The sequence below is a fragment of the Lissotriton vulgaris genome, chromosome 2_2, assembly GCF_964263255.1.
Source record: "Lissotriton vulgaris chromosome 2_2, aLisVul1.2, whole genome shotgun sequence".
Lineage (NCBI taxonomy): Eukaryota > Metazoa > Chordata > Amphibia > Caudata > Salamandridae > Lissotriton > Lissotriton vulgaris.
Genome location: NC_141688.1, coordinates 226,549,147 through 226,567,867, shown reverse-complemented (window position 1 = coordinate 226,567,867; position 18,721 = coordinate 226,549,147). Strand labels below are relative to the sequence as shown.

Genomic DNA, 18,721 nt, shown 5'->3' with positions numbered 1-18,721 from the left:
AAAGGCAACATTTTGAAATAGGAGAACATTAAACTCAAGAGTTACCTTCATGTTGATATAGATTCCACAACACTCATCATTTACATTTTCTCCCATTTCCAAGTGTCGCATTCACAAAAACCAGGCATCTTGCTCCCATTGGCCTATAGACACGGTGCCATATTCATAACAGAGAAAATGCAGCCATTTGTTTTAATGGAAAACATTTATAGTAAAGAAACATGCTTCATTAATCATTAAATTGCATTATTAGAGTATGAAGCACACAGAGAAGGCAGTCATTTGCAATTTTGTTGAGAACTAATACACTTATGTTTTCCAATCTTGATCAAATGCATTGGTTTCTCACAATACTGTATTAATTCTCAGGACCCAATTCACAAAAGTAATCTGAGGCAAAATCCTAATTTTAGAACTTTCGGTATTCACAAAAGGCATTTAGTAGTAGTAAAGTTGGGATTCCTAACTTTACTACTACTAAACTGAGACAAAAACCTAACTTTACGACTTTCAGTATTCACAAAAGGCATTTAGTAGTAGTAAAGTTTGTTTTCTTAACTTTGCTACTACTACTAAATGCCTTTTGTTAATACCGAAAGTCGTAAAGTTAGGATTTACAGATAGATTCATCAACGAAAAATGGGCTCGCAAAGGGCCAGATTCTGAGAACCTGGTCCTAAGTGATTTGCCCTGAATTACAGGATGTTACACTGACGAGACTTGACCCGGGATCCCCAGCTCTAAGGTCAGCAGCTCTGCTCACTTCTCACATCCTGTTTATTCCTGTAATGCTTGTCAGGGAGCACTTTCCTTCTTCCCTTCTTCCAGGACTCTGACCCAGGTTATTATTCATCAAATAGGTGAAACCAATGCATTGTCAATGCTTGTTTGGTCTGTGAAAAGTGAAAACCCATATTCCCCTATGATGCCTGGATAGATGGGATTCCACATCACTATCCTTTTCTTCAAAGCTGTCTAACCTTACAACAAACATACTCATTGCATTTGCCGGATAATGTGGTTGTCCAGTCCATAGTCAGCTGACATCTCAAGGTCTCCAGGTTGAGGCATACATCTGCTGGATGGAGAACCTCGTAGGTAAGAGGCCTGGCTTTGTTCAACACACTCCATCACAGGCTATGGACTGAACCAGACCGCTTACGGATAGAACATTCTGCGAGTGGTCTCACACATCCGGTGGTGTCCTCCAGGGATGTTGGTTGTGGTGAGCACTGATACAGACTAATACTGATTATAGGGAGCACCACAAATACTGCATTCATTCATCCACCAGCCATGTGGTACCCTCAATTAAGTTGCACAATGACTAACAAAAGGGATATTAGTCAGATGGTTTGAATCCAATCCAAGTCACATTCGCCCTGGTAGAGTTCTGCCCAGAAACTCCACATATTAAAAGTAAACTATATTTCTGTTTCTTTTGGTCTCCAGTTGGTGTCATGCTAGCTTGAGAAATGTTATTAATGATCTAATTTGTTGCAATGGATTCTATTATAATGGCAGAGTTCATAAAATCCAGTGCCTCATTCTGGCCCCCTTTATTGAGTTGGCAAAAAAACAGACATTTAAGCAGACCAATGACACCGAGCCTACAGACCTGATTCAAGTGGAAGTATCGATACTTAAAGCAATAACAGCCCCACCACCTAAAACTCCCCTGGTCTGGAATTACAGGGTATTATATAAGGTCAATGAGCCAGCTCTGAAATTAGACTGTAGTGGCTAGTGAACAGTGTGAGTCTGCCAGTTATATGTGCCTTTTAACAGAGCTTTATTAGAGGGCGACATTCTGAATACACACTGAAACTCATTGTGTTCCTTTTGTACATTCAGTGGCTTCTATCTGCACTCTTCCCATAATTCCTCTGTGTGTGATGTTGTGACTGCCCTGTGAAAAGCCCCTTCAATCGGTGGTGCCACAGACAAAATTCAGTTTATGTAAAATTTGACCCTTATGAAAATGAAACTTATGAACTCTACAGCTGGTTTTACTGCCAACATGGCGCGCAGTGATGACACATTTTATAAGCTATGTTAGCACACTAGTGTTTTACTAGACCTATTTCCATAAGCATCGATTGTCTTCCATGGATTTCCTGTAGGTATTCCAATGTACCATAAGGAAGACAACAGAAAGATACCATAGACTGGAATAGGCTGGGACAGTGTGCACAGTGGAATAAACAAGTGGGTCTGGACAAAGTTTGCATTTGTTGAAAGAACTAAAAAATAATGCATGTAAAATTAAACTACTACATTTCATTCAGATAACAAACAGTAATTAATCTGAATTTCAGTTGAATATCATCATATAATTTAATACAAGTCTTCATTTTTATAATTCATGGTCACACAGATATTTTAAACACTATCCAGTTTCTCTATAGCCTTTGGCTGAACTGTCTTCATGTTCTTTATATACAAAACAACATATTACCGAAAAGTATTTTATGTACAAAAATATCAACAATGCACTAGTCTAAATCCGTTTGCTTACAAAACAAAGAAGGCCTTGCTGAGTCCAATTCTTCGCAATGATCACATCATAACGCCAAATCTCAGTATCGGTTTCCCACTTCCACAAGAAGGAACACCAATAATAAAAGCAAACATTAAAAATTTTACATCAACATAATTCACAGAAAACTGTGTACGTTTTTTCCCCATATAGGACATACTTAGCATGACAAAATCAGTTTAGCATCAACTAGCATCAACTAGAGTGTACCTCCATGCCGTCCTTGTAGATAGACCTTTTTTTATTTAAATAAAAGAACATTGTCTCTGACTTAATTAATGCTGATGCTTTGGATGTCTCAACATCCTTAGTTCTCATTTTCTTTCCATCCACGAGCGTTCTTCCCGAATTTGTAGACTAATCTCCGCCCATCAACGCGTTCCAGTATTTCCCGCTTGTAGTAGTACCTGTGTAAAGGACAATGAAAGTTGACATATTAATACTTTTTTTAGGTAAAAAACTCTGGGCCATATTATCAAGCAAGGGCGATACACTATCGCTGCTTTTATCGGCAGGAAACTGCCGCTAAAGCGATGATAGTGGGCTTAATAATATGCCCTTGTCAATTCCCATAGAAGCCCAGGTTAACAACTGAACCTGGGTTTCTATGGGAATTCACAAGACCCTATTATCAAGCCCATTATCACCGCTTTAGCGGCAGTTTCTCCATTTGAACCAAGACGATCAGATGATTTGCAGGATCAAGAGTCTCGATTGCTCATTTAGTGATGCGACCCAGCCTCTATTAGCATGATCTTTCAGTCACACTAACATTTTTTTTTAAATTTATTTTGTATTCATATTTTGTCAACAGTTACAGTTAATAACTGTTCTCGCATACAAGGAATAAAGAGAGGGCAAGTAACATCATTAGAACTACGCATTATCTTCTTGCATCGTATACTTCAGCCAGAGGGTGACAGCCTAACAAAGCATATAGCGGTCGTGTGCCCATGGAGTAAACAAAGGCCGCATGAATCTCATGCTAAGCATAAAGCGTTCTGCGTTAAAGAAAAAAAAGAAAATAACCGAGAGGTAGAGAAAAAAAAAAGGGGAGGAAGGAGAAGGATTGTGGGGGAAGAGTAAGTAGAGGGGAATCTCTCTGGCAACTAGTTGGACAGCGCACCCGGTAGTTGGACATCGAATGAGGGTGTTCTTCTTACGCCTACTGGCCCGTATTGATAGGAGCCCCCGCCTGGTCAGGCAGCAAAGCAGCAAGGTAACGCTGCAGCGGTTCCCAGATGTTCTTAGGGCACGACTGCAAGGGCAAAAGCTCCCAGAATTTCACCAGCTGGTTATGATAGAAGACAGCGTCTTTAAGCCAGTCAGCCATCTGTGGCTTCCGCTTGCATCCCCAACAGATTGCGACCCGCCTCTTCTGCAAGCAGAAGAAGCATGGCCACCAGCTTCCTGTTTTCAAATGGTACATTGCTCACATAGCCAAGCAGGGCTACCAGTGGGATCGCTCGCATGCATACCCCGTTATCGCCTCCAGTACATTCTAGATATTCCCTCAGTATTCTATGATGGCAGAACATTCCCACGCTGGTGCAAAAAGGAAGCATCCAGCGCTCTGCAATACACACAGCATGCATCAGCACTCAAACCCGCTTTATGCAACCAGGCCGGGGTCCTATATTGCTTGTGGAGGAATTTGAAATGAATCAGGCGGAATCTGTAACTAGGCGATAGCTCCCTATCCTGCGTGCAGCAGTCTTCCCACACTCCCTCACTAAAGGGGGCTCCCGGGCTGTCCTCCAGGGCCGGACTGGGAACCAAAACCGGCCCTGGAAAAGTGCTCGACCGGCCCCCCCACACCCCTCGGGGGGAGGGGGTGATTGGGGGTGCCGCCGAGCTCTTTGCCGGGTCTGGTTTTCGGCCGATTGTGTTACTGGGCCGATTGTGTTACAGGGTCCTGTAACAAAAAAGGCCCCCAGGGGCCCAAAACCAGCCCCCACCCCTGCAGCGCACCGGGGGATTGCCTGGTGCCCGCAACGGCCAGTCCGGGCCTGCTGTCCTCCCATTTGCGTTGTGCTAGTGTGGGGCATTTCCGAGTACAAGCGGGTGATGAGTTTATGAGGGAACGGGTTAGTCAGAAATTCCTCCAGGATGGGCAGTGTCGGAGGTGCTATCGTGAAAGATTCTTAGGCTGTATGCAACGCAGCTCTAAGCTGAAAATATTTTAATTTAGCCATCAGTCATGTGTGGTCGTCCCCCAACGCCCTCTCCATGCATACGAAGGTGACATCAAGGAATGCATGTGTGTGAAGATGCAGTCTCCGCAGTTAATGATAGACACCGGCCTCAGCAGTAAAACGGAATGCGGGGTGTCTAATGAGTGGCACAGAAGGTGCAAACAAATAGTCCTGCTGCGCCCTGCATTGAAGCTCACGTCAAGCCCAGCAGTGCAGCCGACCGGGTAATTCCAGCCCGGGGGCGGCTTTGTTTCCGGAAGAGTGACTAAGATCAAATGTAACTACATTTTTTAACACATTCTAAATTTGTCTATTTGATTTTCAGAACTTTATTCAGTATGTTTAAAATAACCATAAAAGTATACATAGTTTTACAAAAAAGCTAACTGCATTACACTTGGATGGCATAAGTGTTATAAAAGATAATACAAGGCAAAATTCTGTATACAACAAGTAAACAAAATTGGTCTTTTCTAAAAACACTTAGAAATGTTTAATAGGGTACAAACTCTAGTTGAAAACTTAGTTGAGTCACAACTATGATGAAACAGCGATGCTTTTACATATATTAATTGCATTATTAATAAAAAGTGCTACATTGAGACAAACCCTGGAATCACTTAATTTGGACAAGTGTTTTAGGGCTGCAATTAGCGATCCATTACCATACGCAAGCAGAAGTGGTATTCGGTAATAACTACTAAAACCAGAATAAAACCCACAAACAACATAAAGTGCACAGTGCTTTGCTTACTCTGTCAATCACATGGACAAGGAGTCGAATCCAGGGGACACATAGTCATATTGGGGTAGGCAACAAGGTGGTGGGCAATTCCCAATCTGAGTCTAATTAGTGCAAAACGATGCATGAGATTAGGAAAATAAATGAAATAGTCTTGACAGCCCAACATCACAGTGTCAGATAGAACCTGACAGCTGGTGTCCTTATCTCGCAATCCAGCCGAACTTCCCTCTTAAAATTCATCAAAGTTTCACTAATAAACTGCTTACTAAGTGATGAGACTAGCAGAGGGCTAGTCTGGATTGACACCTGAAATAGTTTACTGTACATAAAATCAATGTAGTGTAACCAAGGGATAGCAAATATGTTGTCTAAAGTAAAATAATCTAAAATGATGGACTTTGCAAAACTAGTTTCCTCTTTGATCCATATGAAACGCCAGAGCAGTACAGGGCGCAGTGCAACTCTCGCTGAAAGTTGCTAGAGCCATACTACTCTAAGAATGATCTAGGAGGAAGCGCCAGTAGGTGGACAAAGCAGGCATTTGAGGAAACCAATTTCCTCAATCTGAAGCGCTCAATCTGAAGCGCTTTACTGTTGTGGTAGCCCCACACACCAGCCCCATATGTGGCAATAGACAAAACCCTTGACCTATACCTTGCTGTCATCTTCTTAACTGGCCTGGAGCCCAGCTTGGCAGAAAATATAAAGACTCCATGAGTGTTTCTGTTCATTTTGCTCCTAAAGTTAGTAATTTCATGGGACCATGAACCTTTACCCAAGAAGGTAATAACCAGGTAGCAAAATGTATCAACAGAGGCTACTGGCTATTTATCCATAAAAAATGTTCTACAATGCTTTTCCCTTAACCCACAGGTCATTGTATAAGTTTTACTTTTGCTAATAATCAATTTTCTAGTAGCAATAAAATCCCCAAAGGTATCCAATAAATGTTGCAGCCCCACCGGAGTCCCGGCCAGCAGGATAGCATCATCTGCATACAAGAGCACTGGGTGGCATCCTTTAGTTCTTGGGTGGAATCTGGAACACTGAATGTGTGGTTCAGATACCACAGAAGGACGGTCAGCTCAGGCTTGTTGGAGCAGCGTAATTGCTTATCTCCTGTGTACAATACATTATAGAAACATACCGGAGTATCCTGTTATCTATTTCTGAGGATTTCTCACGCGGTGTGGGACGCCCAGCGACCTTTGGGGCATCAGCATGCACATATTGTAAAGTCTGGTCCACCCCACTTACAAATAAAGGAAATAACAAGGAGGCTAGTCCACAGCTTTGTTGAATGCCATGTTTAACTGTAAAGTTGGTGATACATTTACTCCATGGGCCATAACGCACTTTACTCGCCAAATTCTCACAAAGTCTAATCAGATAGCAGATGATTGGATAGCGAGCAAAGTGGTCCAAAGAATTGAATGGTCAACTACGTTAAGAGCACTGCTCAAGTCAGCAAAGCAGAGGTATAATATTTCCCCTTTGGCACTTGTATACTTCCTTTAAGTAAATCTAGATTCAAACATTGCTCAAGGGTCCCCACACCTTTCCTGAAACCAAACTGTGCCGCTGAAAGTATTGAGAAATCGCTAGGCGTGCAAAGAACCACAGGCCCTTTAGAAGTGAGAAGAGCCACAATCCCGGAAATGTTCCTAGACATGATCATGGCTACCGATGATGGAGGTGTCCTAGCCCCGCATTCAGACTCATCAAAGAGCTAAACTCCTTTTTGGAACACTATGGGCTTTTACGGAACATTACTATCACAATATATTACAGTATGTTTGAGTAAATACCAAATAATTAATTTGTAAGAAGTCTGGCGCTCGACTACTACTTCCATATATAATTATGGGGTGTTTACTAATCCAGCTCTGAAACTACTAAAAGGTCAGACATAATTATTAGAGATTAGCTACTAATCTCATCTAAATTAAATATTCATGTGGCCTTTATTAATTGTCATTCTCCAAATATACTTGAATTTAGAATCCACAATAGAGATTAAGGTGAGTTGGTACAGGTTGTATTTCCACCATGTCTATTAATGCACACACCATCACGTAAAACAATGAGCGTGCCTTAACATTCCACAAGTATTACTTTGTTTTAGGAATGATTGGAAAGACCAAGGGGCTTATTTATGAGAACCCTGCATCACCTTTGAAATTTGCACCACGTCAAATAGTACATGCATGACACAGGGCTCTTCTTTCAATTTATGAAGCCACACAAAACCACCCTGCGTGGCTCTGAGTGGCGTCATAAATCATGAGTGAGGCATCGCCTTACTCTGCGTCCTCGATGCCTTCCATGGGCGTTGCAGTGGTTTTTCCCACGCAACACCTATGGAATTTGACGCTGCCCCAGATTTAGAAAGTGATGTAAACTTGGGTAAGTGACAAATTTGGTCACCTCTGAGGTGAGGTGTAAGGTGGAGGAATATCTTTATTTTTTTATCTTTCCATGTGCACTGTATTTTGCAGCATACATAGAAAGAGCGAAATACCTCTTTTCATTTTTTTTTGTGCAGGTAGGTGCGCCTTTCTGCACAAAAACAATTGTGCATGTATCAGAGGTACCCTCGTACCATGGTGCAAGTGTGCCTATGTTGGCGCTAGGCTGCCGCAACTGTGCCAGCACATGGGGAAATATTGCTTAAAAACAAGGCGTGGGGCAGTGCAGTGAGGTGCCTTGCAATGCTGCCCTAAGCCAAAATGCCTTAAATGAGGGCCCACATCTCTAAGACTATTTCTTATATATTAATCTAAATTCTAAACTGGGGTACTGAACATCCCAACACATTCATTACCTCAGGTTAATATGTACAGCAGAGGAACAAGCTATCAGATTAATTTATCAAGTTGCAACTAAGGCACCTTTGTGGTATGGTGGTATGGTACAGAATTTACGGTACTAAATTTAGTACTAAATTATGTGACAAGATAATTGACAAGTAGGGATCATATCCAATGTAAAGAAATATTGCAAAGGACAATGATTCAATGCAGAAATATATAGCTGTACTTGTTGCACCGACTTAATGTTGCGTGAGTGAGTAGAGTTTCTTTACAGGTGGCAGAAGCTGACTGATGTTGATGCTGTGCACAAGAATCCTTAGCGAGAGAGTGATAGAGACTGGCGTGTTTTGTCTTGTAAACAATGTGTTGTACATGCTTTGTATACTGTGATAACCGGCTTTTACATGATGTGTTCACATGATGGACTTAGGTCTAGCAGATACCTAAATAGACTATTGTAGGTTAGAATTCCCATGACTATATAGAAAATAATGGAGTCAGTAACTTGAAGTAATACCCTATAGCAAATAAACGAAAGTATATATTTTTTAAGAATTAATAGTTATTTTCAATATAAAAAAATATTAACATTTTATTGTATTTCTCATATTAAAATATTATTTTAAAATGGATTAAATAGGTAAATTAATTCAAATTCAAATTGATTACACAAATAATTGTTTATAAAATTTAGTAATTAATAATAACATATACAAATAATAATATAACTCAAATACATGTGTGCCTGGTTAGTACGTTTAGGACGCCTACTGCTTGTTTTCCTCAAGTGTAAAAGTCATTAGACAACAACAGATGAATTCAATGTAAATACAAAAACGTCTTTTGGTCAGCCTTTACAGAACCGGATTTTAGAACATTAATCATTTAACAGAGCCAAGGGACTACAGTTCACTCTTGCTTTCTAAAAAGGAATATGCTTACATACATAGCACTGGTCGTGTTTGTTTTGCTGTAGTATGTTTTTATTTAGTTTAAAGCCTATTTGTAATGGAATTACCAAATATTATGGGTGCCGTGGATGCTTAAAAAACATAATGCAGAGTGGCCGCCTCAGATGCTTGTGCATCCACGGTGGCCATTTTGAGTGAATTTTCTTAAAGCACTACAAGATGGCCGCTGGCTGTTACTGGGGGCTAGAGCCACTCAGAGCACACGGGGGAAACATGAACGGGAGAGTAGAATTTAATAAAGAAGCGGAGAGCAGGGAGAGCCAGATAAAGAAATTAGACTATTCATCTGCACTGTATTGCAGCGGAAAGATACACGCCATCCAACAAAACACAGTGAGCTGGAAATGTTAGTGGGGGGGAGGAGGGGGAGGGAGGGAGAAACACGTTACTATAGAGGAAATCCAAGAAACCAGTAGCAAGGAAATGAGATACAAAAGAAAAACATCTAACCGTGAATAAGGGAAAAACCAAAAACCCTATAACTCTATATTGGATAGCAGTAGGCAAGATCTAGGTAATCAACAGAGGAACAGCTATTGGAACTGAAAATGAAACCGCTTGAATCCCATTAAGCAATAGGAAAGAAACATAATGCACAACACCAGACACATCAAAACATCTGCTGTTACAGAAGTCTGTTTCAGAGATATACCATGAGGATACGAATATTGCGTGTGTGGATAAAATCACCTTGGAAAGGTCATTATAAACGTACCCACTTGAGCACTACCCCCAAACCTTTGATACCTCAGATTGAATTTCCTACAGACACAGGGATCAAATGAAGCAGAAGGGCGTTGAGATGCTTGTATGAAATAGTCCACCATGGGTTAAAACAAATGTGAGCTTTAACTAAATTTTTTGTTTCATTTAGACAACTCTCGTAATTTCTAAAATAGTCTACCTGTAACAATGACACCTTCAAAAGTAGAATTTAAATTTCATAAATATGCCTCCAACTTTGTAGCATAGATCATTGAATTTTCTAGAAAGATGAAGGACCAGGTATCAGTTTCCGCTATGAGTACGCTAACATCTACTTTCCGTGATGGGTCCATGTTCGGCTGGCTTCTTTTTCAAAGATTTAAAATTCATTCTTAACTTTAGTGTATTTAATATTTATAAATTATGGCAAGCAACACATATTCAAAGTAGGTCTGCCCTTTTGAAGTTCAAATGGTACACTCAAATATAACAGTACGTTTAGCATGGCCTCACTCTGATTATCATGCAGTGCAACAAGTTACCTTGCTGCGCTACAAGAAAAGGAAAGGGCATGAGTGCGCTACCCTTAACAATATTCAGCGCATTCCTGTCATTTCCCACCTTTGGCGCACAACGCGCTACCCAGCGCCATCGCAGACACCCTCGCACCATATTTCAACAGTGCCCACATAGTAAGCAGGATTGTTTTTGTGCTATCCTGAATTGCACTTTCCTCTTTGTGTGCTGCAGGATACAGAACAAATAGAAAGAGGAAATAATGAGAAGAAATAAAGATATTTCCCCTCATTACGCCTCACCTGGGGAGGCATAGCATTTTGACGCATTCCTAGGTTTTACCAGGGTTGAAAAATCTGTGAATGCGCCACGCTACACCCATGGAATGCGACGCAGCAACTTGCACTGTGTTGTGTTACTCTAGATTTATCAAGTCATGTGTGGCTTGATAAATCCGACTTAGGCTTTGCGTCCCCCTTGGACCCCCTTGCTTGCAAGGGTAATGCAAAACCTTCATAAATATGGCCGCTGCTTTCTAGCTTTAGTTTGTGCTATAGAAAGATTTATTAGACCTCTTAGATGGCGACTTCTCAATAAACACTTTAGTTAATGCTTAAAATTTCCAGGTTCCGTTTGCATTAATCCTTGACTCTGGGACCTGAAAATACTTCATAGCTTTAGGGAGAGCTACCCAGACAGAAGGTGTTAATGATTTTGGTCATACCTGAAATAAAAGTGACACAAAACAGCGATTTTTTTTTGTGTGATTTACTTTCTATCCCAAACTTGTTTTGCACTTTAAAGTTCCCTAAAAGTAAAGGAAAGCAGCGCTTTGTGCTTCTTTGCGGTACTTAGCACCATGGGTGATACATGGCAGTCCCCATGCAGCCACCCATGCTTTTTGACGCAAACTAAATCTACTAACATTCGTAGAGAAGGTTTCCACCAAAGACTAATGCCTGTTGGAAGCAGGCATTAAAAAGGGGAAATGCTTTAATTGGTCTTAATGCTACCAACTTTGCATGCGTACTGCACAGTACAGTACACATCCGACATGGGAAATGTATTACAGTCAGTCTAAGTATAAGATTTTGTACTGGAAGAATACCCTTCCAGTGCAAAACGTATGCTAGACTCATGCAAACACCCTCCCAGTATGGTGCAAAGGTGTGCCAGTTGCACTCCTCTTGCTGTGTTTTCACCGGTGCTAGGGGAGAGGGAAGAAGACTGCCATATCCCAGTAGATATGGCGCTGTCCTTCTCTCTCCCTTTCACGCAACACAGCACAACAATTTTGGGTGCTTCATTGTTTTTCCATTTTTTTTTTATCTGGGCCTATGTGTTATGAGTAGTTTTGTAGCACACTGTCACGCTTGAGGGTATCCTAGCGTCCACTTGCCACTAAATATGCTTAGTATAGGCTGGAACAGGTCGAAGTGAGTCCAAGTGGATTAAGGAATTTGAAACACATTTTCATTTTGATATGAGTTTCTGATATGAGTTGGTTGTGTGCTGGTCAAGCAATTACCTCATGGCTCGACTCAGCTTCTCATAGGTCATGCTACTGTTGTTTTTCTTCTTCCCCCAGAGTTGAGCCACTGCCTCCGACTTTAGGAACCTGAAGACACCCTCCGACCGGTCCTCCCACTTTATGAGTCCTGGGTTCTTCTCTGGTGTCAGTAGAATGTCTCGAATGAACTCCCACAGGTGAGTTCCTCGGGGGTCTGGAAGAAGATAAAGGTATATCAAAACGGGGTGCCGCAGGATCAAGGTTCAGCTTCCAATACATTGACAAACAATCACCCAATCCAATTCCTAGAAGTCTTGGGACATTAAGATAACCTATACCCTGCACTGAAGACAAAGCTATGGCTGTTTACTCAGGCGAGAGCTAAATGTAAATTGTAGGGTAATCTACACTGACCACACTGAGGTGAGACCACCAGCTCCTATGATAGAGGGCCAATACAGGCATCCAAGGTCAACACTGATCTAGAAAAACATGGCTAAATCAAACCTCACAAAATTGAAAGGGCTCAACAAGAAAGGGATATAATCATCTGAATCTAGGTTTTATTTTTAAGGCAACTTCCTTCAATAAGCTAGAGATGGGCGGTAAACTCAGCTCCGACAGAGCAGTGATCACGGAGTTCTGCCCACTCTCTCTGTAGGAGCAGTTGAATCCAAACAGCCATCTGCAAGCCGTTGGATCCATCAGTATCCATTGGTAGTTGATCAACTTTATCTTCACAGACAGTAACCATCAATCAGCACCGCTCAGCCTTATCATGTAGTACTCCAAAGTGACGTGCTGATGACATGTTACACGGTAAAGAGCACCACTTGCATAACTATACTTCACACCATACTTAATTCAGTAACCACACAACACCGTTGCGCTATAAAATACAGCACATAGCACTATACAATAACACACCAAAACGACACCACACAATATAACAGAATAACAAGACACAATTATATTACACTTCAGAAAACACAATAACATATTACACTATGACATATGACATAACTGGACAGAAGTGCAGCGCTGCTCTTATACATGGGATTCCATGATCCAGGGAGGCCATTGCAAGCTCATGAGTATACTCAGTTAGAGCTTTTGAGCATTGCATAGGGCTGCACGAGTCACTCTTGCGCTATCGCTCATGTGATGTGCGCAAGGTAAGGGGCTCCTTTAAGAGTCAGGTGGCTAGTAGTTTATTTAGAGGAGGGGGGTAACAAAGAAGGTTCCTCACCTTTGCGACTCAGATGTGGTGTCTCTGAATCCAGGGAGAGTCCTCTGACTCCACCTTTCACTCTATCAGGGTCCAGAGTTGCAGATTAGAAGGTGACCGAAAGGTCACAATGTCGGCCAGAGTTGGTGCTGACTATCAGGAAAAGGAAGCGTGGTGTTGCAAGGATTCTGGGCTGCACCCCTAAGAGTAGTTGTGGGACTACTTTGAGGAAATTGGTCTTGTTCTCCTACTTTAGGCGCAGTCTCATTGCCCATATTTGAGAGTGGAAATTCGGCCACAACAGGGACACATTGATGGGGATTCCACTGAAATTTTTCTCCACAACGTTTTCTCGATACTAGCAATTTGGTTGAGAAACCACCACTTGCTCGGTAGGGGTTGTAAGACTACCAACATGGCGGATGGAAATGTGCCAAACAAGCTCTTTTGCTACTATACAAGTTAACAACAACAAAATGAGAAAAACACAATACACAATAACAAAATACCACAACACAATATGAAATAAGAACTCAACACAACTGCACCACACAATATACCATAAAAGAATAACACAGCACACAATACCACAGCAGCAACGGAGTGACAACACAGCATTAACCTGAAATTGAAAACAGCAAATTGGGTTTCTCTTTCTTTTTGCTGCAATGCGCTGGGCCACCTCATTCCAAGCTCCCTAACCAGCAGGGCCGACTGGGAACCACAACCAGCCCTGGCAAAGTGCTCGGCCGGCCCCCTCTCCTCACTCAGTGAGAGTTGGAGGTGCCGCCGAGCTCTTTGCCAGGGGCGGTTTTCGCCGATTTTGATACAGGGCCGATTTTGCAGCTATGCTGCAAAAACGGCCCCCAGGGGCCCAAAACCGCCCCCACCCGTGTGGCATACCGAGGAATAGCCCGGTGCCTCCTATGGCCAGTCCGGCCCTGCTGACCAGTCATACACATTCTTCTGGTCCAGTTATGCACCCAGACTACTATGCATGAATGGCAGTTGACAGTTCTGCACAGAAGGTGCTCTGGCAACCTGAGCTTTTCTAGGAAATGTGGCTATTTCTAGGTACTGATAGCGCACCCAGGCCCTCTGGAATGCAGCTACAGGAAGTGAGTATCCATAAAAAAGATTTGTTTAATTGTACTCTCTAGTGAACTTCACATTGGCTCAGATGTTAAAAGACACTCTATTTGGATAATAAACATAGGGTTCAGCCCAGGGTGTTCAGACACTTGCTTGTTACTTTCTCAATTACTCTTGTCCGGTTTCTTACCTTGCCTGCGCTGCATCCTTTTGATGCATGATGTGATTTTCTTTTGGCCACAGGTGGTTCCACCTGATTATGATACGGATAGATCAATAGGTTCAATGTCTTATTATGTGGATTCTTTTGTGGTCATCAGATTCCCTCTTACTTAGATACTGGGGTAACACGTGCCTGTCTGACTTTTACAGTGGCCTCTCTTTGACGTCACCTGAATCCATCTTACTCTGAGTACTGAGGCATCCAGTGCCCACCTGCCATTTATATTAGGAATCTCTTTGAGATCACCTGCCAATCTGAATCTGACAATGAGGCACCAGGTGACAGCCTGCCTTTTACAGTGGTCTCTTGTTGAGGTATTATTACGCTATGTTATATAGTGTTGTAGAGCGCACTATAATCCAGTAAGGTATCCTGGGGCAGAGCAAGTATGAGTCTCGGTGCACCTAAGGCCTACTGGGACTGCTAAAAAAACGAGGTCTTTAGCTTCTTACGGAATTCAAGAAAGGAGGAGCCGTTCCATGCTTTAGGAGCGTTGTTAGAGAATGCTCAACTGCCGGAACTAGTTTTTCGTATGCATGAGATGTGCACCAGCAGACATGTCTGGAAGATCTGTGAAAGCATTTGCTATTGTCGAGGTACGCTGGCATAGTGTTATGAGTGCTTTGAATGCTTATCGTTTCTGAATGGGGTGCCAGTGGAGCTCCTTTTGATGTACTGTGATGTGAAAGCGGCATGGAAGTTTGAGGGTGATTCTGTAAGCCGAGTTCTGAGTGGTCTGAATTCTTCTGGTGAGTTTTTTTATTTATCCTGTCATAGTAGTTGTTCCAGTAGTCCAGCTTGCTAGTGACGAGGGTATGTGTGATGATTTTCTGAGTGATGATTGGGAGCCGTCTCAAAATAGTCTTCAGCATCTTCAACACCTCATGCTATCATACCATGAGGTGTTGACGGTGTTGACTTGGGCTGTCATGTTGTATTTGCTGTTGATAACGTACCAGAGGATCTTTGTTGGCAGACTGTTGGCCACTAGGTGGAGTCCTGTGGTGTTCTTCCCGTAGACCATGATTTCAGTCCTGTTGGTGTACAGCTTCCGACAGGTGATATTCATCCAGTGGGTGATTACAGTCATGCAGGCATTGAACTTGATACATGTACTGGGCATCTTATCTATGAGGGAGAGAATGAGCTGTCTGACGTTGACATAAGAGAGGTTGTTGATGTCATGAGAACAAACGATGCTGGTGAGAGAGAACATGTATGCATCGAAGAGGGTCGGGCAAAGGTAGTATCCTTGCGGAACTCCACAGATGAGCCTGCGGCCATCCGAGGTGTGTGGTGCCAGGCTGACTGACTCGGTCCTTGCAGTCAGGAAGGAGCAGATCCATCGGATTGCATGTCCTTTGATTCCGATGATGTGTAGGCATTGGATAAGGATGAGGGGGAGACCATGTCAAATGCTGACGAGAGATCCAGGAGGATGAGGGTAGCCATGTCTTCTCTGTCCGGAGTCATGCGGATGTCATCTGTGGTGAGTTTTTGTGCTGTGGTATGGTCTGAAACCAGACTGAGTGGTGTCAAGGAGTTGGTTGTCATTGCGGTATTTTGTGAGGTATCTGCTGATGATTTTTTCTAAGACCTTAGCCGGGAATGGTAGCAGGAATATTGGTATGTAGTTGGTGAGCCTTGAAGGATCCATTGAAAGTTTTTTCCACAATGGGAGAACAGTTGCATGTTTCCAGTCATCTGGTAAGGTTGTGGAAGGAGTGCAGGCATTCAGAATGAGTGTGAGCATGTGGCTGGTTGAGATTAGTCCCCTGGATTAGGTGTGGTAGGGCCAGGGGTCTAATTGGGCTCTAGAGTGCATGGACGTCATGGTTGTGGCAGTTTCTACTGGGGTGATAATGGGTCATTTGGATAGCAGTAATATTATGTAAAAGGTGGTGATTTTGTAACTAAAGAATTCAGACAAGTTGTTGTAGAGGTGCTGCGAGGGGGTGATTAAGTTGAAGGTGAATGCTGGCAAGATGAATATTTTCATAATGGCAAACATCTATGTCTTTTCTTGTGTTGGTGCTGGCATTGGTGCGGTCTACCAGAGCACATCTGACTCTGCCTGACACCGAGGACCACATCCTCACCTGCCCTTTACATTAGGCATCTTTTGAATTCACCTTAATTAATCGAAGTCCAATATTGTGGCACCACATGCCTGCTGTCCCTCTACAGGGACCTCTCTTTGCCCACATCCAATTCGGACAGTTCCTGTTTTTAGGATATTAACACATATATGGTCAATGTATGCCTTTGCTTTGGCCTCCATTTGTTGACATCTGAATCTGATGCTGAGACATCTGTAGTATGGACTGTATTTTCTGCGATCTGTCTTTGGCTTTGGTATGTGATATAGATCGATCTAGTTTAGGTGACCTTTGCTTTGACCTCCCCTCGCTCACGCCTGAATCTGATGCTGAGACAGCTGCTGTCTTGGTTGTTTTCTCTTTGTTCTCAATTTGCTCACACCAGTCCCTCTGAGCCTAATACTGAGACATGTAAGGCCCTGACTACTAACAAACGTGATGCTGAAACATCTGTGCCCACTCCACACTGACACATCCTTGTGCTGTACCTGAGCTTGAACATCTGTTTGGCCATACCTGAGTCCATCTGACAGGCGCACGCTCTTCTGCACATGAGTAAGTCAGGGTGATATCCACAGAATCATGCTACATTCTCTCTTTGTTTACTACAGGTTCTGCCCAAGCCTCACACACAGACCTTCACTGGTTATCTATTTAGCTTCTGCTATTGCCAGCCCCGCCCCCTCCCTTGCAGACACATCACAGCTGTGCAGCCTGTCCACATTTCCATAGACAGAGACCGTATTGTTCTCGACCGGCACAGCATCGATCCATTACTTACTGTGCTTTTTGGAGCCTGGTTTCGGGGGACCGTCTTGCTGCTTTTTCGTATCCAAATCTGTGCAACATTCGAAAAACAGGGATCAGACTTCCTGGTGTGAAATAGTGTTATTCTTCAACTATATATTATAAATTATTATACATATAACCAATAAAGCACCACAAAGTAAAAGCAAGAAGTAAGAGAACTTTGCATAGCAAGTTAACCATTAACAGCAGAACCTCAAACTGAACAAAGAGCCCTTTGAGTGACAGAGATATGTCTAGGAGACAGCAGGAAGTGGAGAAGTCACCAGTGCCCACCATGGACTGGCATTGCCATCTGCTTCCAGCTAAACTGTGATGGTAAAAAGGATCTAACACAATCCATAAAACCTGCATGCCAGCTGTACTGTGAAGGCATCGGTGATATTATCACAGAACTGATAGGCAGATGAAGAGAATATAAAATATTTAAAACCCTAGACATTGTTGGAAAGGAGGCAAAGTGGGGAAAAATTGACATTTCTGAAGTGACTAAACATACACAGACAGGCAACTGCGCCTGTCAGAGAAACTATACCGTTTGAGGTACAGCTTCCAAACTATATTATCTTGTTTTTCACTCTGCAGGTATTCAATTTTTGCAACATAGTAAATACAAGCCACATGTCTAAAGTATTTACGCCTAGGATTGGCACAGAACACAACTTCAAAGTCCTCAAAATTCTCCACCAACGTACAAGTAAAGCACCATTTGAGCCTGCATTTGGTGTTACCTTAGAATATGTGTTCACAGAAACGTCAATGGAAAGTCTACAGCCTCCCTGCAGGAGCTGCGAAGGTATGCTTAGTAATGATAGATGAAGATAAGGAGCATGAAAGGTTTGAGTGTGGCTATGATGTCCTATAATATAACAATGTTCAATCATGCATATGGGGGATCCTTTAATAAGGACGGAATCCCATCACCCGCCTAGGTGGCATGCTTTATCATCTGGGATTTCTACTCTGGGTTGCAACACCTAGTGCAGCCAAGGGCTATAAACCCCCTCACTGTGAGGGAGGAGCTCAGGATTGTTTTGGGTTACTATTCTTGCATAGGATCTGCTAAAATCCAAAAGTTGTAAAGCACTAGTGGTTTTGAGTGATGGGCGCAGTGTAAAAAGAGGGTGAAGTGTGTTATAAAACTAACTCCCAAGAGACAAAGGCATTAATAATTAACTGTTGGCGCAGGATTAAAAATAGTGCTAATGCAGTTTGGAAATAATAACTGCATCTTTCCGGTAAACAGGTCTACATGTTTCGACCAATAGGACCTACAAA

At 42.5% G+C, this 18,721-nt stretch overlaps 1 protein-coding gene across 2 annotated transcripts in view; it reads right to left on the bottom strand.

The window, feature by feature from the left end:
* Positions 1-2,318: 2,318 nt before the first annotated feature.
* Positions 2,319-18,721, bottom strand: part of EHF (ETS homologous factor) — a 115,656-nt gene continuing 99,253 nt past the window's right edge. For both annotated transcript variants that reach the window (XM_086959594.1, XM_086959593.1), the window contains 3 exons: positions 17,418-17,474; positions 12,013-12,208; positions 2,319-2,946 (listed from right to left, as the gene is read on the bottom strand). In XM_086959594.1, the coding sequence (XP_086815720.1) occupies positions 2,847-2,946; positions 12,013-12,208; positions 17,418-17,474 (353 nt within the window). In that variant the 3' untranslated portion in view covers positions 2,319-2,846. The remainder of the gene's footprint in view (positions 2,947-12,012; positions 12,209-17,417; positions 17,475-18,721) is intronic.